The following is a 17,193-nucleotide window of genomic DNA, read 5'->3' as shown; positions in this document are numbered from 1 at the left end:
CCTTTTGAAAGTTACTATTGAATCTGCTTAGGAACATAGGAACAGGAGGAGGCCATTCAGCCCCACGAGCCTGTTCCGCCATTCAATGAGATCGTGGCTGATCTGCGACCTAACTCCATATGCCTTAATACCTTTGGTTAAAAAAAAAAGCTATCAATCTCTGATTTAAAATCAATAATTGATCTAGCATCAATTGCTGTTTGTGGAAGAGAGTTCCAAAGTTCCACCACCCTTTGTGTGTAGAAGTGTTTCCTAATTTCACTCCTGAAAGGTCTGGCTCTAATCTTTAGACTATGCCCCCAGTCCTAGACTCTCCAACCAGGGGAAATAGTTTCTCTCTACCCCATCTGTTCCCCTTAATATCTTCAAAACTTTGATCAAATCACCCCTTAATTTTCTAAATTCCATGGAATACAACCCTAGTTTGTGTAATCTCTCCTCGTAACTTAACCCTTGGATTCTGGGTATTATTCTTCCACCGCCCTTTCAGGCATCGCATTCCAGATCATGACTCATTGCGTAAAAAAAAATCATCTCCCCCTCTGGTTCTTTTGCCAATGACCTTAAATCTGTGTCCTCTGGTTACCGACCCTCCTGCCAGTAGAAACAGCTTCTCCTTATTTACTCTATCAAAACCCTTCATAATTTTGAACGCCTCTATTAAATCATCCCTTAACCTTCTCTGCTTGAAGGAGATCAATCCCAATTTCTCCAGGCTCTCCAATTTTTCAAACAAGAAAAATTCTATTCATTGCTTTGATTCTCAGCATCGAAGTAAAGTATTTGTGTGGCTTTTTTTGCATGATGGAAAAGATCTGTGTGTTTTGCATGTTGAATCTAATGTTGCAGGGCCCTCTTTAAATGTTATTATTCCCCGTCTATCCCCAGTTCCTTTTAAAGAATGGAGTGGGAGGAAGTATAAATGCCAAGATGTCATTTTTTTTTTTTAAAAAGCTACCAAGGACCCATTTGAAAATCCCTTAATAGCGTAACGAAGTCAACAGAAAGTGAATGAATGTGGTTAGAAACGAGTGTGTCTTGTAGCTTGGGGTGGAGGGTGATGGGGAAGAGGCAGAAAATTAAAAATGTTAACAGCAACAGGAATCTTACTCCCCTTTGCTCCGTTCGTCACTCGCCACCGCCGTGCCCCCCACCCCGCCGGACTTTCTCGCCTTCCCTCCGTGGAGACAGTGGCTGGAGGAGGGGTTGCCATAGGAACAGGAGAAGGCCATTCAGCCCCACGAGCCTGTTCCACCATTCAGTGAGATCATGGATGATCTGCGACCTAACTCCATGTGCCTGCCTTTGGCCCACATCCCTTAATACCTTTTGGTTAACAGAAACCTATCCACCTCAGATTTAATATTAACAATTGATCTAGCATCGATTGCCATTTGCGGAAGAGAGTTCCAGACTTCTGCCACCCTTTGTGTGTCGAAGTGTTTCCTAACTTCACTGCTGAAAGGCCTGGCTCTAATTTTTAGACTATGCCCCCTAGTCCTAGAATCCCCAACCAGCGGAAATAGTTTCTCTCTATCGACCCTATCTGTTCCCCTTAATATCTTGAAAACTTTGATCAGATCACCAAATTCTAGGGAATACAACCCTAGTTTGTGTAATCTCACCTCGTAACTTAACCCTTGAAGTCCGGGTATCATTCTGGTAAACCTGCGCTGCCCTCCCTCCAAGGCCAATATATCCTTCCTAAGGTGTGGTGCCCAGAACTGCTCCCAGTGCTCCAGGTGTGGTCTAACCAGGGCTTTGTACAGCTGCAGCATAACTTCTGCCCCCTTGTATTCTAGTCCTCTAGATATAAAGACCAGGATCCCATTAGCCTTTTCGATTACTTTATGCACCTGTCCATGACATTTTAATGCTACTTGGACATATTCCTGGTGTTGTGTATGTAACCTGTTCCACCTTAAGAGAGCTTAAGCCTGTTCCACCTTAAGAGATGTACTACTTTCTCAGGCTGCTGTAGACGTAATACCGGGGGTGAACACACCGGTATATAAGCACTGTGCAGTAATCTTGTATTCAGTGTAGTCCCTACCTCCAACCAGTAAAGACCTGTTTTATTGTTACTGATTAAGTCTGAGTATTAATTACTTGAACAACTCACAGACTTAACACTGGCGACGAGTCAGGCTCTTACCCTGCGGCAGTTATTCCACGGCGGCTTCGTCCAAAGACAGGACGTTGAAGAGAGGTTTCAATCCTCAACACCCCACTCAAAACTGAAGGGCAGCAGAAATCCTGACCGCTTCCAGCGACTGGAAGCGACAGGCATTAGGACCCTGAAGCCTCCATCAGCTTGTGAACCGGAGTAGAAGACAGGACTGGGGAAGAGAGAGGTACAGGGCGATAGCGATCGGCAGATAAGGGCCGGGCCGCTTTCAAGTGCGAGGCGCAGCCGGGCCATCGATCGCATCCGCTGATAAGGGCCGCACTCGGGGGCTGAAGGGAGACGGCGTCGGGGGACGGGTGAAGACCGCCAAGCGCGGGAAAACCGCCATTTTGTGGGCGGAGGACGACGGCAAGAGCGGGAAGCCGCCATCTTTGATAAAAAGTAAAGAAAATAAAATCTGAGAAATTGCAAATCTACAATGCCTAAACACGGGAATATTAGCACCTTTGATAGTGACCTCGAAGATTGGGCCATATATGTTGAAAGAGTAAAAAATTATTGTAAGGCCAATAAAATTCGTGACCAAGATAAAGCTCTAACATTATTAAATTTAATGGGTGCGAAGACATACGGGCAATTGAAACACCTGTTATCACCAGATGAACCGGCGGATAAGACGTTCGATGAGATTGTTACTGTACTGAAAGATCATCTAAACCCCACGCCGCTGATGCTAGCGGAACGATTTAAATTTTACGACAGAAGGCAGCTACAGCATGAAAGCAATGCTGAATATTTGCTGGAATTGCGTAAATTAGCGAAATATTGCCAGTTTGGAACGGGACTGACAGAGGCACTTCGAGACAAATTTGTGTGTGGTTTATTTAAACAGGATACACAAAAGCGACTGCTCGAGGAGAATGAGCTGACGCTTGAGAAGGCGGTCACTATGGCAGCAGCACACGAAGCCGCAGCGAGAGGCACGGCAGTAATGCAGCTACGGTCACCGGAGCTCAGTGCACACAAATTGGGTGTGAGTTCTGGCAAATGTTATCGTTGTGGAAAGACAACGCATGATCAGAACCAGTGTTGGTTTAAAAACCAAGAATGTAGAACTTGTGGTAGGCTTGGACATATAGCTAGAGTATGCAGGTCAGCGAAGAAGACCAGCAACAAGAAGTCACCGCAAGGGAAATACGCAAAGGTACACAAGGTGGCCGAACAGGAGTCCGATTCAGACGCAAGCAGTATTGAACTGGCTAGCTTAAGGGTACTCAACGTTGGTAAGGGTGCAGACCTCCAGACAATTTGGGTTACTCTTCAGATAGAAGGAGTCCAAGTAAAACTGGAATTGGACACTGGATCGGCATTGTCGGTCATGAATAAGAAAGATTACAGAAGGTTATTCCAACATATTCCCCTACAGGATACGGAGATTATATTGACAACCTACACGGGGCAGAGAGTGTACCCCATCGGGACAATAAAGGTTGCAGTGGCCAACAAGGGCGAAGGAAGTCAAATAATGGACTTATATGTGCTACCGGAGGGAGGTCCACCACTACTAGGCCGGGAGTGGTTTAGAAACATAAATATGGACTGGCATTCGCTAAAAGCCATAAAGAGTGAGAACTCGGTGCAGATAATCAGCCCAGACTCTAGAACTGATGATGGTAAGACCAACCCATGTGCAAAAGACAAAGTTTCAGCACAGAATTCCACTGAGCAACAACAACATAGTTTAACAGAGAATTCTGAGTCTGTCAAGTCTACTGATATGCACATTTTTGAGGGACACTGGGCTTGAACTCAACTCCATTTCAAACTACAACAGCAATTAGAACAAATGATTCGCCGTTTTGAGCAAGAGATGAATGAAATAAAAAAGTTCTTTGTTACAGAGTGGGAGAATCTGGAAAGGCAACAGAAGCAACTGATGGAGAAAATGGAGCAGGAGCACACCAACCATCTGCGCGAGGAGGCTGAACGAATCAAAGCTGATTCAGGTTCTGAAGGTGCGTGCCATAACTCTTCTGACACCAGATTAACGGTCAGCCAACTCCTTCATATGCTGAGGGACAAGACTCTGAAATGGGAAAAACTTGAACACGAGCTGCGATCTTCAAAGGAAAAGGGTTCGGAGCTCTCAAAAGTCATTGAGATGGCTGATGTGACGACACAGACTGAAACGACTGCAACAGAGCAGCCATTGGATGCCAAAAGTACGCTGACTCACGTCAATGTAGAACAACAGACCGCTGAAACAGCTGCTCCGGTAGAGGGATTGCATAGTCCGATCAATCAATCTCCAAAGGAAGTTGAAGTATTAAAATCACAAATGAGGTCACTAGTAAACGACTTGCTGAAAGCCCAGAAAAAGCTGGATGCAGAGGTACACATGAAGAAGTCTCTTCAGGAAAGATGTCTGGATTTGGAACAAGAGCTGGCTAACGTCCAGCTGGGTATGGAGGGAATAGACGACCCTCTCACTGGTCTAGCTCAGGACGACACCGAATATTACCATGACCTGGTGGACGACACCGAATATTACGATGTCCTGTCCTGCCCAGCTTGTAACTTCGACTCCCAAAGTGCAGAAATCATGGAGGAGCACCAAAAGTCTACGGAACATCGGGAGAAGCTGGCTCTACGACGGAAACAGGAGGAAGAGAAGGAGGAACTGCGCATGCAGCTGGCAGCTGTGGCAGCTGACAATGGAGCCCAGAGAGTCTCCAAGAAGCAGAAAAGGAAAAGTAAAAACAGAAGATGACCCATCTGAACCATTATCACCTCTACCAGATCACACACGTGGTCCCTCCGAACGGAGCCAAATCAGTTCGGAAGTTCAAGCTGTTAAATCCATGAAAGGACTATTGAATGAGTAACGTGAACCGACTACACCACAGAGATTGAATCTGTGAACTGTTTTCCGCAGAGACTGAATCTGTGATATGTTACGTTAAACATGAAGTTATATATGTATATATGTTATTACGTTATGTTAAATGGGGGGGATGACTATAAAGCTAAGAAGGGAGGAGTGTTGTGTATGTAACCTGTTCCACCTTAAGAGAGCTTAAGCCTGTTCCACCTTAAGAGATGTACTACTTTCTCAGGCTGCTGTAGACGTAATACCGGGGGTGAACACACCGGTATATAAGCACTGTGCAGTAATCTTGTATTCAGTGTAGTCCCTACCTCCAACCAGCAAAGACCTGTTTTATTGTTACTGATTAAGTCTGAGTATTAATTACTTGAACAACTCACAGACTTAACACCTGGAGGTTTTGTCACATGGCCTCCTGCCCGCCGACCTCCTGCCCGCCAACCGCCCCCCATGCTCCCGCCATTGGTCGCCCGACATGTCAATCCTCGCGGCGCCCCGTCTCCCCACGGCCAATCCGAGTGTGAATAGACACTTCATTACTTTGCATGACTTCACTATCGGTCAAACAGCCTTTTTTGCCCCATCTCTGATATTTTTTTTATAACTAATAAACAATTTTAAAATGTTTTTAACGTCTTGTCTGAAAGATGGCACCTCCAACAGTGCAGCGGAGGCTCCCTCCGTGCTGACCCTGGGAGTGCGAGCCTAGAATTTTGTGCTCGAGTCTCTGGGGTGGGACTTGAACACAGAGAGAGACAGAGACAGACACAGGTTACTGGGCGAGCTGTACATATTCTGCACACCAAGAGTTTTCATTGTTACTACTAGTGTCGAAATTTAACTGAAGCTTAATTATTTTCAGCTGAACAGGCCGAATCCACCTAATGTGAACTGCATGGATAAGTTGGGAAATACGCCATTACACTGTGCAGCTTATCGAGGCCAGAAACTAGGTGCTGTAAAACTTCTCAAGTATGGTGCTGATTCCAGTCTCAAGAACAACAACAGTAAGTAGTGGCTGAAACTGACTTGTTCAACACTAACTTCAAAACAACGACTCCTACAGGTGTTTGCGAATGCAGTTCCATGCACTGTAAACATTACTTACCAACGTTAGTCGTAATTGTACCAGTGCTTCGTAAATTATAATCAGTATTTTACTTTGAAACTCCATTCTTGCCATTGGCCTGGAACGCGCTGCCTGAAAGGGAGCAGATTCAATAGGAAACTCTCGTTTAAACGGCACCTAAATATCCGGAATTCTCTATTAACCGGCAAAATTCTCACTCCCAAAACAACACCTCAATAACCGGAAACGAGTCTGAGTCCGCGTCCGTCAGTGGGGGTAGTTCTCCAAACTGACACTACTCGGCTTCTTGGCGCTGTCGGAAATCCGAACACCTCAATAACAGGAGTCTGACTCTCCCGCGCTGCCGGGAGTCTCTTCCGATCTGCCATTTTTCTGTTTACTGTATAAATTTTGTTTTACTGTTAAGTAATTAAAGAGTTATGATTACCCTCAACTGGCAGTACTGTACTTAATCAGGCATCTTCCATCATCCATTTAACACAACATTCTGTAGGTGAGTACCCAATTACTGTATACTGCACAGTTCTTGATTTTTTTTTATTATTGTTTGTTAAAAATAACCTCGCTAGATAACCCTGTCCGTCATCCGGAATTTTTAATCAACTGGCACCATCTCGGTGCCGGATACCAAAGAGTTCCCTGTAGTAACTTTCAAAAAAGGAATTGGATAAATGGTTGAAAAGGAAAAATTAGCAGGGCTGTGGGGGAAAGAGCAGGGTGGAGTGGGACTAATTGGAGAGTTCTTTCAAAGAGCCGGCACAGACACGATGGGCCAAATGGCCTCCTTCTGCACTGTAAGATTCTATGATTCTGTGCAAGTGGAATTTTAGTGCAGAAACACCATAAGAAATAGGAGCAGGAGTCGGTCAAACAGCCCCTCGAGCCTGCTCCGCCATTCAATAAGATCATGGCTGATCTTTGTCCTCAACTCCACTTTCCCGCCTGATCTCCATATCCCTTGATTCCCCTAGAGTCCAAAAACCTATCAATCTCAGTCTTGAATATACTCAATGATTCAGCATCCACAGCCCTCTGGGGTAGAGAATTCCAAAGATTCACAACCCTCCTGAGTGAAGAAATTCCTCCTCATCTTCGTCTTAAATGGCCGACCCCTTATCCTGAGACTGTGACCCCTGGTTCTAGACTCTCCAGGCAGGAGAAACAACCCATCAACCACTACCCTGTCAATCCCCCTCAGAATCTTGTAGAAATCTTGATCAGAAAATTGTAGAGCTGGAGGAGGTAACCGAGATGGGGAGGGACGAGGCCATGGAGGGACTTGAACACGTGGATGAGAATTTTAAAATCGAGGCAATGTAGGTCAGCGAGCACAGGGGTGATGGGTGAACAGGCCTGTATAAAGTGGCCTAGAGTTGTGATATTCTGTGCTTTCAGAATTGCTAGGGGGCATAGTTGAGAATCCTATGTAGTCTCCAATAAAGAAATGATTGTGATTGGAGTTCATATTAAACCTAGAATATACTAACTCTGTGATAGAGTAAAGCTTGTAGGTCTCGGTTCTCTTACGGAAACTGTCATGAGAAAGATGTTCGAAAAAATCTGAACCATAAGTTATTTTAGTAAATTAAATTCAGAATCATATTTGTGACCTTTGCCTGAGATTGATGGATTTCAGTTGGGTAAGGGTATTAAGGGTTATGGAACCAAGGCGGGTAAATGGAGTTAAGATACAGGTCAGCCATGATCTCATTGAATGGCGGAACAGGCCCGAGGGGCGGAATGGCCTCCTCCTGTTCTTATTTTCCCACTTGTTTATATACTTGTTTGTTTTTTTGATAGCGGTTTGAATTTTAAGCTTTAAATAGGGAGTAAATTGTGGTTTAGAGTCTATCGGAATGCTGAAGACTCCGTTCACCGCTGATGCTAACCGACATGGTGATGACTTGTACCCCTTTTTTATATTATCAAAGGTTGAGTTGAATAGAGTGATTTCAAAAATGGCGACTTCAGGAAACCCACCAGAAGCGAGATTCCATTCGGCACTTGAAAGTAAAATCCCTTTCCCAACACTTGATCCAGCCTTGTAAACATGTGGTGGCAAAAGTGAATTTAGCCGTGGCCGTAAAAGCAAGCGCCCTTTTCTGTGTTACACTTCAAGTCGTTTCGAAGGCACTGGCCTGGGCGGCTGCTTCCTGACCCCAACACTTGAAAATTGGGACATTTCTTTTTGACTGTGATCTTCAAAGCGAATCAGGGAAAGACTGAACAGGCTGGGGCTCTTTTCTCTGGAAAAGAGAAGACTGAGGGGGTGACCTGATAGAGGTCTTTAAGATTATTAAAGGGTTTGATAGGGCGGACGTAGAGAAGATGTTTCCACTTGTGGCGGAGACCCGAACTAGGGCCATAAATATAAGATAGTCACTAATAAATCCACTTGAGAATTCGGGAGAAACTTCTTTACCCAGAGAGTGGAGTGGGCCTTTGGCGTAGCGGTAGCATCCCCGCTGCTGGGCCAGAAGGCGTAGGGTTTCGAACCCCGCTCCAGACAGTCCCGGCAAGTGGAGTCGGAGCTCCGGCTCTAAATTCTGGGTTGACATCCAGCGGGATACTTGCGTCCGTGGGTGTCGGTAGCCCCCCCCCCCCCCCCCCTCGTATGGGTTGTGGGAGCCCGTAAAACCCTCCCGCCATAGGACTAACCACCCTAATGGCTGGTACGAAGATGGTTATGGTCACGGAAGGAGCGTTAATCGCGGCCAGAAATCCTTCCACCACTTCATACAGTTCCCCAAAGGGAACAGTGTGAAGACACGTATGACGACGACGACCCAGAGAGTGGTGAGAATGTGGAACTCGCTACCACAGGGACTGGTTGAGGCGAATAGTATAGATGCATTTAAGGGGAAGCTGGATAAGCACATGAGGGAGAAAGGAATAGAGGGTTATGCTGATGGGGTGAGCTGAAGAGGAGTGGGAGGAGGCTCGTGTGGAGCATAAACACTGGCACGGACCAGTTGGGCCGAATGGCCTGTTTCTGTGCTGGAAATACTGTGTGAATCTATGCAAACTGTTTAGCTGTCAGTGGCTTTGCTGACATGCAGTGTGTCTCAGTGTTTTTATAAACTCTCGCTGACTGTTGGAAACTGTGCAGGTAGGTTAAGGCATCATGTGTGTTTATGCAGCTCCTTTGGGCGTGGTACAGGAGCAGTGATGACCCCTTTTCTCTCTCTACCTTTAGTGAAACTGCCCTATCATGTCATTTATAAATGTGGAGCGATGAAGCAGAGAATGTCTGTAACAACTTATGAAATGGGAATCCAAAACCAGGGGCCATAAATATATAAAATAACAGAAAATGCTGGAAAAACTCAGCAGGCCAGGGCAACATCCGTGGAGAGAGAAACAGTGTCAACGTTTCAGGTCAAAACCCTTCGTCAGGACTGAAAAAGCACAGGAAATGAAACAGATTAAAAGGCCAGTTTAGGGGCTGGGAAATGGGGATGAAAGAACAAAAGAGAAGTGAAGAGACATTAAGAGGTATTCAAAACCAGACGAGATGGTGATAGGACTAGTGGAGAGACAATCTAGAGCCATCTTGTCTCGTTTTGAATACCTCTTAATGTCTCTTCACTTCTCTTGTTCTCTCATCCCCATTTCCCAGCCCCTAAACTGGCCTTTTAATCTGTTTAATTTCCTGTGCTTTTTCAGTCTTGACGAAGGGTTTCGACCTGAAACGTTGACTCTATTTCTCTCTCCACGGATGTTGCCTGGCCTGCTGAGTTTTTCCAGCATTTTCTGTTGTTATTTCGGATTTCCAGCATCCGCAGTATTTTGCTATCGGCCACATATGATGGTCACTAATAAATCCTATAGGGAATTCAGGAGAAACTTCTTTATCCGGAGAGTGGTGAGAATGTGGAACTCGCTGCCACAGGGAGTGGTTGAGGCGAATAGTATAAATACATTTCAGGGGAGGCTGGATAAACACATGAGGGAGAAAGGAATAGAAGGATATGCTGATAGGGTGAGATGAAGAGGGGTGGGAGTTGGACCTGTTTTTTGTGCTGTAGAATTCTATTATCCAAAGGGTCATGGATTAGTACTATAAATAAGACTTGACTATCTGAACCTAGTGTTTTGCAGCTTTATAGTGCATCCTAAACTTGGTAGTGCGTGTAGTTTGGTTTCATTTACACCTTCAGGACTTTCCTTTTAGAAATCTTAAGATTATACCTTCTGTAAATCTACATCTTTACGTGGCTACGCGTGATTGCAAAGTTAAAAGAACAATGAATTTGATTTCCCGTGGTGTTCTTTAGTGATAGTTTGTGATCTGGAGCACGCTTGTGATATTCAGCTGCTGACCTGAGCAGTTTGTTTAAGGCCACCGCTCCAGTCTTGTCTGAATCACAGAAAAGAATCCTAGAGTAGTGCAGCACAGAAGGAGGCCATTCGGCCCATCCAGTCTGCGCCGGCTCTTTCGAGAAGCGATCCAGTTAGTCCCACTCCCCCGCTCTCTCCCCGTATCACTGCAATTTTTTCTCCTTCCAGTATTTATCCAATTCCCTTTTGAAGGCTACTACTGTATCTGCCTCCACCGCCCTATCAAGCCGTGCGTTCCAAATCCTAACCACTCGTTGCGTAAAAAAGTTTTTCCTCATGTCGCCTCTGGTTCTTTTGCCAATCACGTTAAATCTGTGCCCTCTGGTTATCGACCCTTCAGCCATCGGAAACAGTTTCTCTTTTTATTTACTCTATCGGAACCCTTCATGATTTTAAACACCTCTATCAAATCTCCTCTCAGCCTTCTCTGCTCCAAGGAGAACAACCTCAGCTTCTCCAGTCTATCCACATAACTGTATTCCCTGGAACCCTCTGCCTGGAGCATAAAGAATGCTCTTAAGACAGATTGATGCAAGATCAGGGGTTGTTAGTTTAACTGGGAGTAAAAGGGTTTTAATGCGAAATGTGATGGTCCAGTGCTTAATCTTTTAGGTCATCTCATTCCATTTTAAAATGCATTGAAAACTCTGATCTCTGAGAAAGTTCATTGCAAAACTGTCCACATTTACCTGCAATACCAATTTTTTCTGTAGGTAGCGCTGTGGGAGTTTTCTGTTTTGTATTCCGCCTTGCTCTGCTTTTGAACTAACGTTACATGACTGACTGACTGCCTTTCTGTATATCTGATCATCTGTCTTTAAGCAGAACAAGGCTGGAGATCAGGAACAGTAAAACCTGGATAAAATTAGGAACAGTACAAGGTAGACCTTTCTAAAGCCTGCTAAATAAATCTCTACAAAAATTGGGATGGTAAATGTGTGTAAAACTTTTGGAGAGCGTATTTCTATAAAAAAATCACGGAGCTGTAAATATGTATAAGAATTGGGGTCACCAGTCCTAATATCTCCTTATATGGCTCGGTGTCACATTTTGTTTGATAATTGTTCCTGTGAAGCGCCTTGGGACGTTTTACCACATTAAAGGCGCTATATAAATGCTATGTAAGTTCTTGTTCTTATGGCCCATAGTATCGGACTCCCTCCCACACACAGTCATTCCAACATGATGCACCGGTAATCACAGCTACAGAACCTTCTAATCTTTCCTGTATTTTCTTTTAACAGACCAAGTACCATTGGATCTGGCCCGTGGCACAGAAATCAAGCAAATTCTTGGTGGAAAATCAAACAAGGTTTGTCTGTCTATCCCTCAAATCCTTTTGTAACATTTTTGTTTTTCTATAAATCACTGAACTGTTCCCTAACTGGCCGTGTGAGGATGTGTATGCCCCAATTTTATTCCAGGAAAACTCATTTGGAAATTCCATATAAAGGCACGAACTTGGTATCAAAAATGCCACTACTAACATTGTGGCAATGTGCAAGAGGGATCACAGTAATAAAACCAAGATCGCTACCGCTTGTGGAAAGCCTTTTAAAGGAGACGTTACTTCAAAATCTCCATCACGCGGTGGCCAATTTGGATACAGTGTAAAGCGAACAACTAACTCTCGGTCTGATGGTCCAGAAAGGTGTGAAAGTCTGCTTCACTCTCTTGACTTGAGCACATAATCAAGGCTGACACTCCTGGGGCCGTACTGAGGGAGCGATGCACTGTCTGAGGGGCCGTACTGAGGGAAAGCCGCACTGTCGGAGGGGCAGTACTGAGGGAGCGCCGCACTGTCGGAGGGGAAGTACTGAGGGAGCGCTGCCTCAGTACTGCCCCTCCGACAGTGCGACGCTCCCTCAGTACTGCCCCTCTGACAGTGCAGCACTCCCTCAGCACTGCCCCTCCGACAGTGCAGCACTCCCTCAGCACTGCCCCTCCGACAGTGCGGCGCTCCCTCAGTACTGCCCCTCCGACAGTGCGGCGCTCCCTCAGTACTGCCCCTCTGACAGTGCAGTTTGGGTGGAGATAAGGAATAATAAGGGGAAAAAAACACTAGTGGGCGTAGTCTATAGGCCTCCTAATAGTTGCAACTCTGTTGGACGGAGTATTAATCAGGAAATAGTTGGGGCTTATAATAAGGGAACAGCTATAATTATGGGGGATTTTAACTTTCATATTAACTGGACAAATCAAATTGGGCAGGGCTGCCTTGAGGATGAGTTCATTGAGTGTATTAGGGATGGGTTTCTTGAGCAGTATGTAACTGAACCAACCAGGGGGCAGGCAATCTTAGATCTGGTCCTGTGTAATGAGGCAGGATTAATAAAAAAATGTCCTAGTAAAGGATCCCCTTGGAACGAGTGACCATAACATGGTTGAATTCCATATTCAATTAGAGGGTGAGAAGGTTGGATCTCAAACAAACGTACTGAGCTTGAATAAAGGAGACTATGAAGGTATGAGAGCGGAATTGATTAGAGTGGACTGGGAAAATAGATTAAAGGGTAAGACGGTACATGATCAGTGGTGTACATTCAAGGAGATATTTTACAACTTTCAAAAAAAATGTATTCCACTGAGGAAAAAAGGGTGTAAAAGAAAAGACAGCCATCCGTGGCTAAGTAAAGTAATAAAGGATAGTATCCGACTAAAAACAAGGGCATATAAGGTAGCCAAATCTAGTGGGAGGATAGAAGATTGGGAAGTCTTTAAAAGACAGCAAAAAATAACTAAAAGATTGATTAAGAAAGGGAAAATAGATTATGAAAGTAAATTAGCTAAAAATATGAAAACAGATAGCAAGAGTTTCTATAGTTATATAAAAAGAAAAAGGGTGGCTAAAGTAAATGTTGGTCCCTTAGAGGATGAGACCGGGAAATTAATGGTGGGAAACATGGAGATGGCAAAAACGCTTAACAAATATTTTACATCAGTCTTTACAGTAGAAGACACTAAGAATATCCCAACACTGGGCAAACAGGGGGCTCTAGGGGGGGAGGAGCTAAATACGATTAAAATCACTAAGGAAGTGGTACTCGGTAAAATAATGGGACTTAAGGCGGATAAATCCCCTGGACCTGATGGCTTACATCCTAGGGTCTTGAGGGAAGTGGCGGTAGGGATTGTGGATGCATTGGTAATAATTTTCCAAAACTCCCTGGACTCAGCAAAGGTCCTGGCAGATTGGAAAACTGCTAATGTAACACCCTTATTTAAAAAGGGTAATAGACAGAAGGCTGGAAACTATAGACCAGTTAGCCTAACATCTGTGGTTGGTAAAATTTTAGAGTCTATTATTAAGGAGACAGTAACGGGACATTTAGATAAACATAATTTAATAGGACAAAGTCAGCATGGTTTTACGAAGGGGAAGTCATGTTTGACAAATTTGCTTGAGTCCTTTGAGGAAGTAACATACAGGGTGGATAAAGGGGAACCAGTGGACGTAGTGTATTTAGACTTCCAAAAGGCATTTGACAAGGTGCCACACAAAAGATTATTGCTCAAGATAAAAAATCACGGGATTGGGGGTAATATTCTGGCATGGGTGGAGGATTGGCTATCTAATAGAAAGCAGAGAGTTGGGACAAATGGTTCATTCTCAGACTGGCAATCAGTAACTAGTGGTGTTCCACAGGGGTCAGTGCTGGGACCCCAACTCTTTACAATCTATATGAACGATTTGGAGGAAGGGACCGAGTGTAACATATCAAAGTTTGCAGATGATACAAAGATGGGAGGGAAAGTAGTGAGTGAGGAGGACATAAAAAAACCTGCAAAGGGACATAGATAGGCTAAGTAAGTGGGCAGAGATTTGGCAGATGGAATATAATACTGGAAAGTGTGAGGTTATGCACTTTGGCAGGAAAAATCATAGAGCAAGTTATTATCTTAATGGCAAGAAACTGGAAAGTACTGCAGTACAAAGGGATCTGGGGGTCCTGGTGCACGAAACACAAAAAGTTAGTATGCAGGTGATCAAGAAGGCCAATGGAATGTTGGCTTTCATTGCTAGGGGGATGGAATATAAAAACAGGGAGGTATTGCTGCAGTTGTACAAGGTATTGGTGAGACCACACCTGGAATACTGCATACAGTTTTGGTGTCCATACTTAAGAAAAGACATACTTGCTCTCGAGGCAGTACAAAGAAGGTTCACTCGGTTAATCCCGGGGATGAGGGGGTTGACATATGAGGAGAGGTTGCGTAGATTGGGACTCTACTCATTGGAGTTCAGAAGAATGAGAGGCGATCTTATTGAAACATATAAGATTGTGAAGGGGTTGGATCGGGTGGATGCGGGGAGGATGCTCCCAATGATGGGTGAAACTAGAACTAGGGGGCATAATCTTAGAATAAGGGGCTGCTCTTTCAAAACTGAGATGAGGAGAAACTTCTTCACTCAGAGGGTGGTAGGTCTGTGGAAATTGCTGCCCCAGAGAGCTGTGGAAGCTACATCATTAAATAAATTTAAAACAGAAATAGACAGTTTCCTAGCAGTAAGGGGAATTAGGGGTTACGGGGAGCGGGCAGGAAATCGGACATGAGGTTAGGTTCGGATCGGTCATGGCCCTGTGGGTGGCGGAGCGGGCCCAGGGGCCGTGTAGCCTGGTCCTGCTCCTACTTCTTGTGTTCTAATTCTGTTAGATTTCAGGAGATGTTTCTATTCACAGGGATTAGTGGAGACCTTGGGAACAGGCTGCCAGCTAGGAGTCCTTCAAGAGTAAATTGGGCCTGTTCCTGGCTAGGGTGGAGATCACCTCTTACAGAAGGTAAGTACTGTAGGAAATACAGGGACAGAGTGATCTCCTGGACGAGTTTCGATCGCCTAGATGGGTCGGAGAGGAATTTCCCAGATTTTTTCTCCCAAATTGGCACATTGGGTTTTTTATCTGGTTTTTCGCCTCTCCCGGGAGATCACATAGGTTCAGGTGGGATGGAGAGTGAAAGTAGATTTGAGGTTAGGATCAGATCAGCCATGATCTTATTGAATGGCGGAGCAGGCTTGAGGGACTGATTGGCCGACTCCTGCTCCTATTTCTTACGTTCTCAGTACTGCCCCTCCGACAGTGCAGCGCTCCCTCAGTACTGCCCCACCGACAGTGCAGCGCTCCCTCAGTACTGCCCCTCCGACAGTGCGGCGCTCCCTCAGTACTGCCATCCTGACAGTGCAGCGCTGAGTTTAAGGTCTCATCCGAAAGACAGATTTGAACGTGTTTTGGCAGGACACTGCAATACGAGAACAATTTCTGAATGGGTAATGATTTTGTGCGGAGCTGTTTAAAAATCCAGTTATTATAAACTCTGTTACTAGCAGAATTTCCGAATGAGCATAAATCCTAGGCAATTGTTTTAAAAGGCATAATGTGTTTTAAATGACTGTACAGGGCAAATAGTGCAACTGACAACGGTTCATCATTCTTTTTAGGGAATGTTTCAACTGGTGCAAAGGTTTGAAGGACCGCTTTTTAAGGTAACTGCTTTTCATGTGAATTCGCAGAGGTGTGACGATTCGTAGATTTTGTTGTAAATGTGATACAGGTTGAGCGTCCCAAATCCGGAGATCCGGACTGCAACCTTGGCCCAGGTATTTCCGGTCTCGGCACGTGTTTCTGATGTGCAACATCCGGAAATATTGCAACCTGGGCTCGGGCGTTTCCGGACTTCGGACATCAGAAACACGTTCCAAAGTCCGGAAAAACCCGAAAACCGGCCCGACCTCGGTCCCGAGGTTGTCAGATTCTGGACGTTCTACCTGTATATCCGTTTGAAGAAGCATTCCTAACCCCAAACGTGGCTACAGTAACTGTTTGTAAAAGTCAAGCAAGTCCACAGGGGTGAGGGTGGGATGAAGTCACTGTGAGATACAGGGGCATTAGGGATGTAGTTGGTTGCACATTACCTGGAGATGGCCCATGTCTAACTGAGATCTTCTCGTTAAATCTAGTCTTCCCATGAATTAATAGAAAAAGGAAGACTTGCATTTCTATAGCTCCTTTCACGACCACCGGACGTCTCAAAGTGCTTCACAGCCAATGAAGTACTTTTTTTGAAGTGTAGTCACTGTTGTAATGTGGGAAATGTGGCAGACAATTTGTGCACAGCAAGCTCCCATAAAGAGCAACGTGATAATGACCAGATAATCTGATTTTGTTATGTTAATTGAGGGATAAATATTGGCCAGGACAATTAAACAACAACAACTTGCATTTATATAGCGCCTTTAACGTAGTCAAACGTCCCAGGGCGCTTTGCAGGAGCGATTATCAGACAAAATTTGACACCGAGCCCCATAAGGAGATATTAGGGCAGGTGACGAGAAGCTTGGTCAAAGAGGCAGGTTTTAAGGAACATCTTAACTGAGAAGAGAGGCAGAGAGGTTTAGGGAGGGAATTCCAGAGCTTAGGGCCCAGGCAGAATTCTTACAGGGTAGATACAGGGAGGATGTTTCCGCTGGCTGGGGAGTCTAGAACCAGGGGTCACAGTCTCAGAATAAGGAGTCGGTCATTTCGGACTGAGATGGGGAGAAATTTCTTCACTCAGAGGGCGGTGAATCTTTGGAATTCTCTACCCCAGAGGGCTGTGGAGGCTCAGTCGTTGAGTATATTCAAGACAGAGATCGATAGATTTTTGAACATTAAGGGAATCAAGGGATATGGGGATAGCGCAGGAAAGTGGAGTTGAGGGCGAGGATCAGCCATGATCTTATTGAATGGCGGAGCAGGCTCGAGGGGCCAA

General features: G+C 45.0%; 1 protein-coding gene across 5 annotated transcripts in view; it reads left to right on the top strand.

Annotated features, from left to right (window-relative positions):
• Nucleotides 1–17,193, top strand: part of osbpl1a (oxysterol binding protein-like 1A) — a 255,127-nt gene that overhangs the window by 30,910 nt on the left and 207,024 nt on the right. For all 5 annotated transcript variants that reach the window (XM_085992230.1, XM_085992229.1, XM_085992232.1 and 2 more), the window contains exons 7-9: nucleotides 5,878–6,022; nucleotides 11,691–11,758; nucleotides 15,884–15,928. In XM_085992230.1, the coding sequence (XP_085848356.1) occupies nucleotides 5,878–6,022; nucleotides 11,691–11,758; nucleotides 15,884–15,928 (258 nt within the window). The remainder of the gene's footprint in view (nucleotides 1–5,877; nucleotides 6,023–11,690; nucleotides 11,759–15,883; nucleotides 15,929–17,193) is intronic.

This window comes from Somniosus microcephalus, chromosome 7 (assembly GCF_052327205.1).
Source record: "Somniosus microcephalus isolate GS21.2 chromosome 7, FLI_Smic_1.0, whole genome shotgun sequence".
Lineage (NCBI taxonomy): Eukaryota > Metazoa > Chordata > Chondrichthyes > Squaliformes > Somniosidae > Somniosus > Somniosus microcephalus.
The sequence above is the reverse complement of the archived record's forward strand: the minus strand, read 5'-3'. Positions and strand labels throughout refer to the sequence as shown.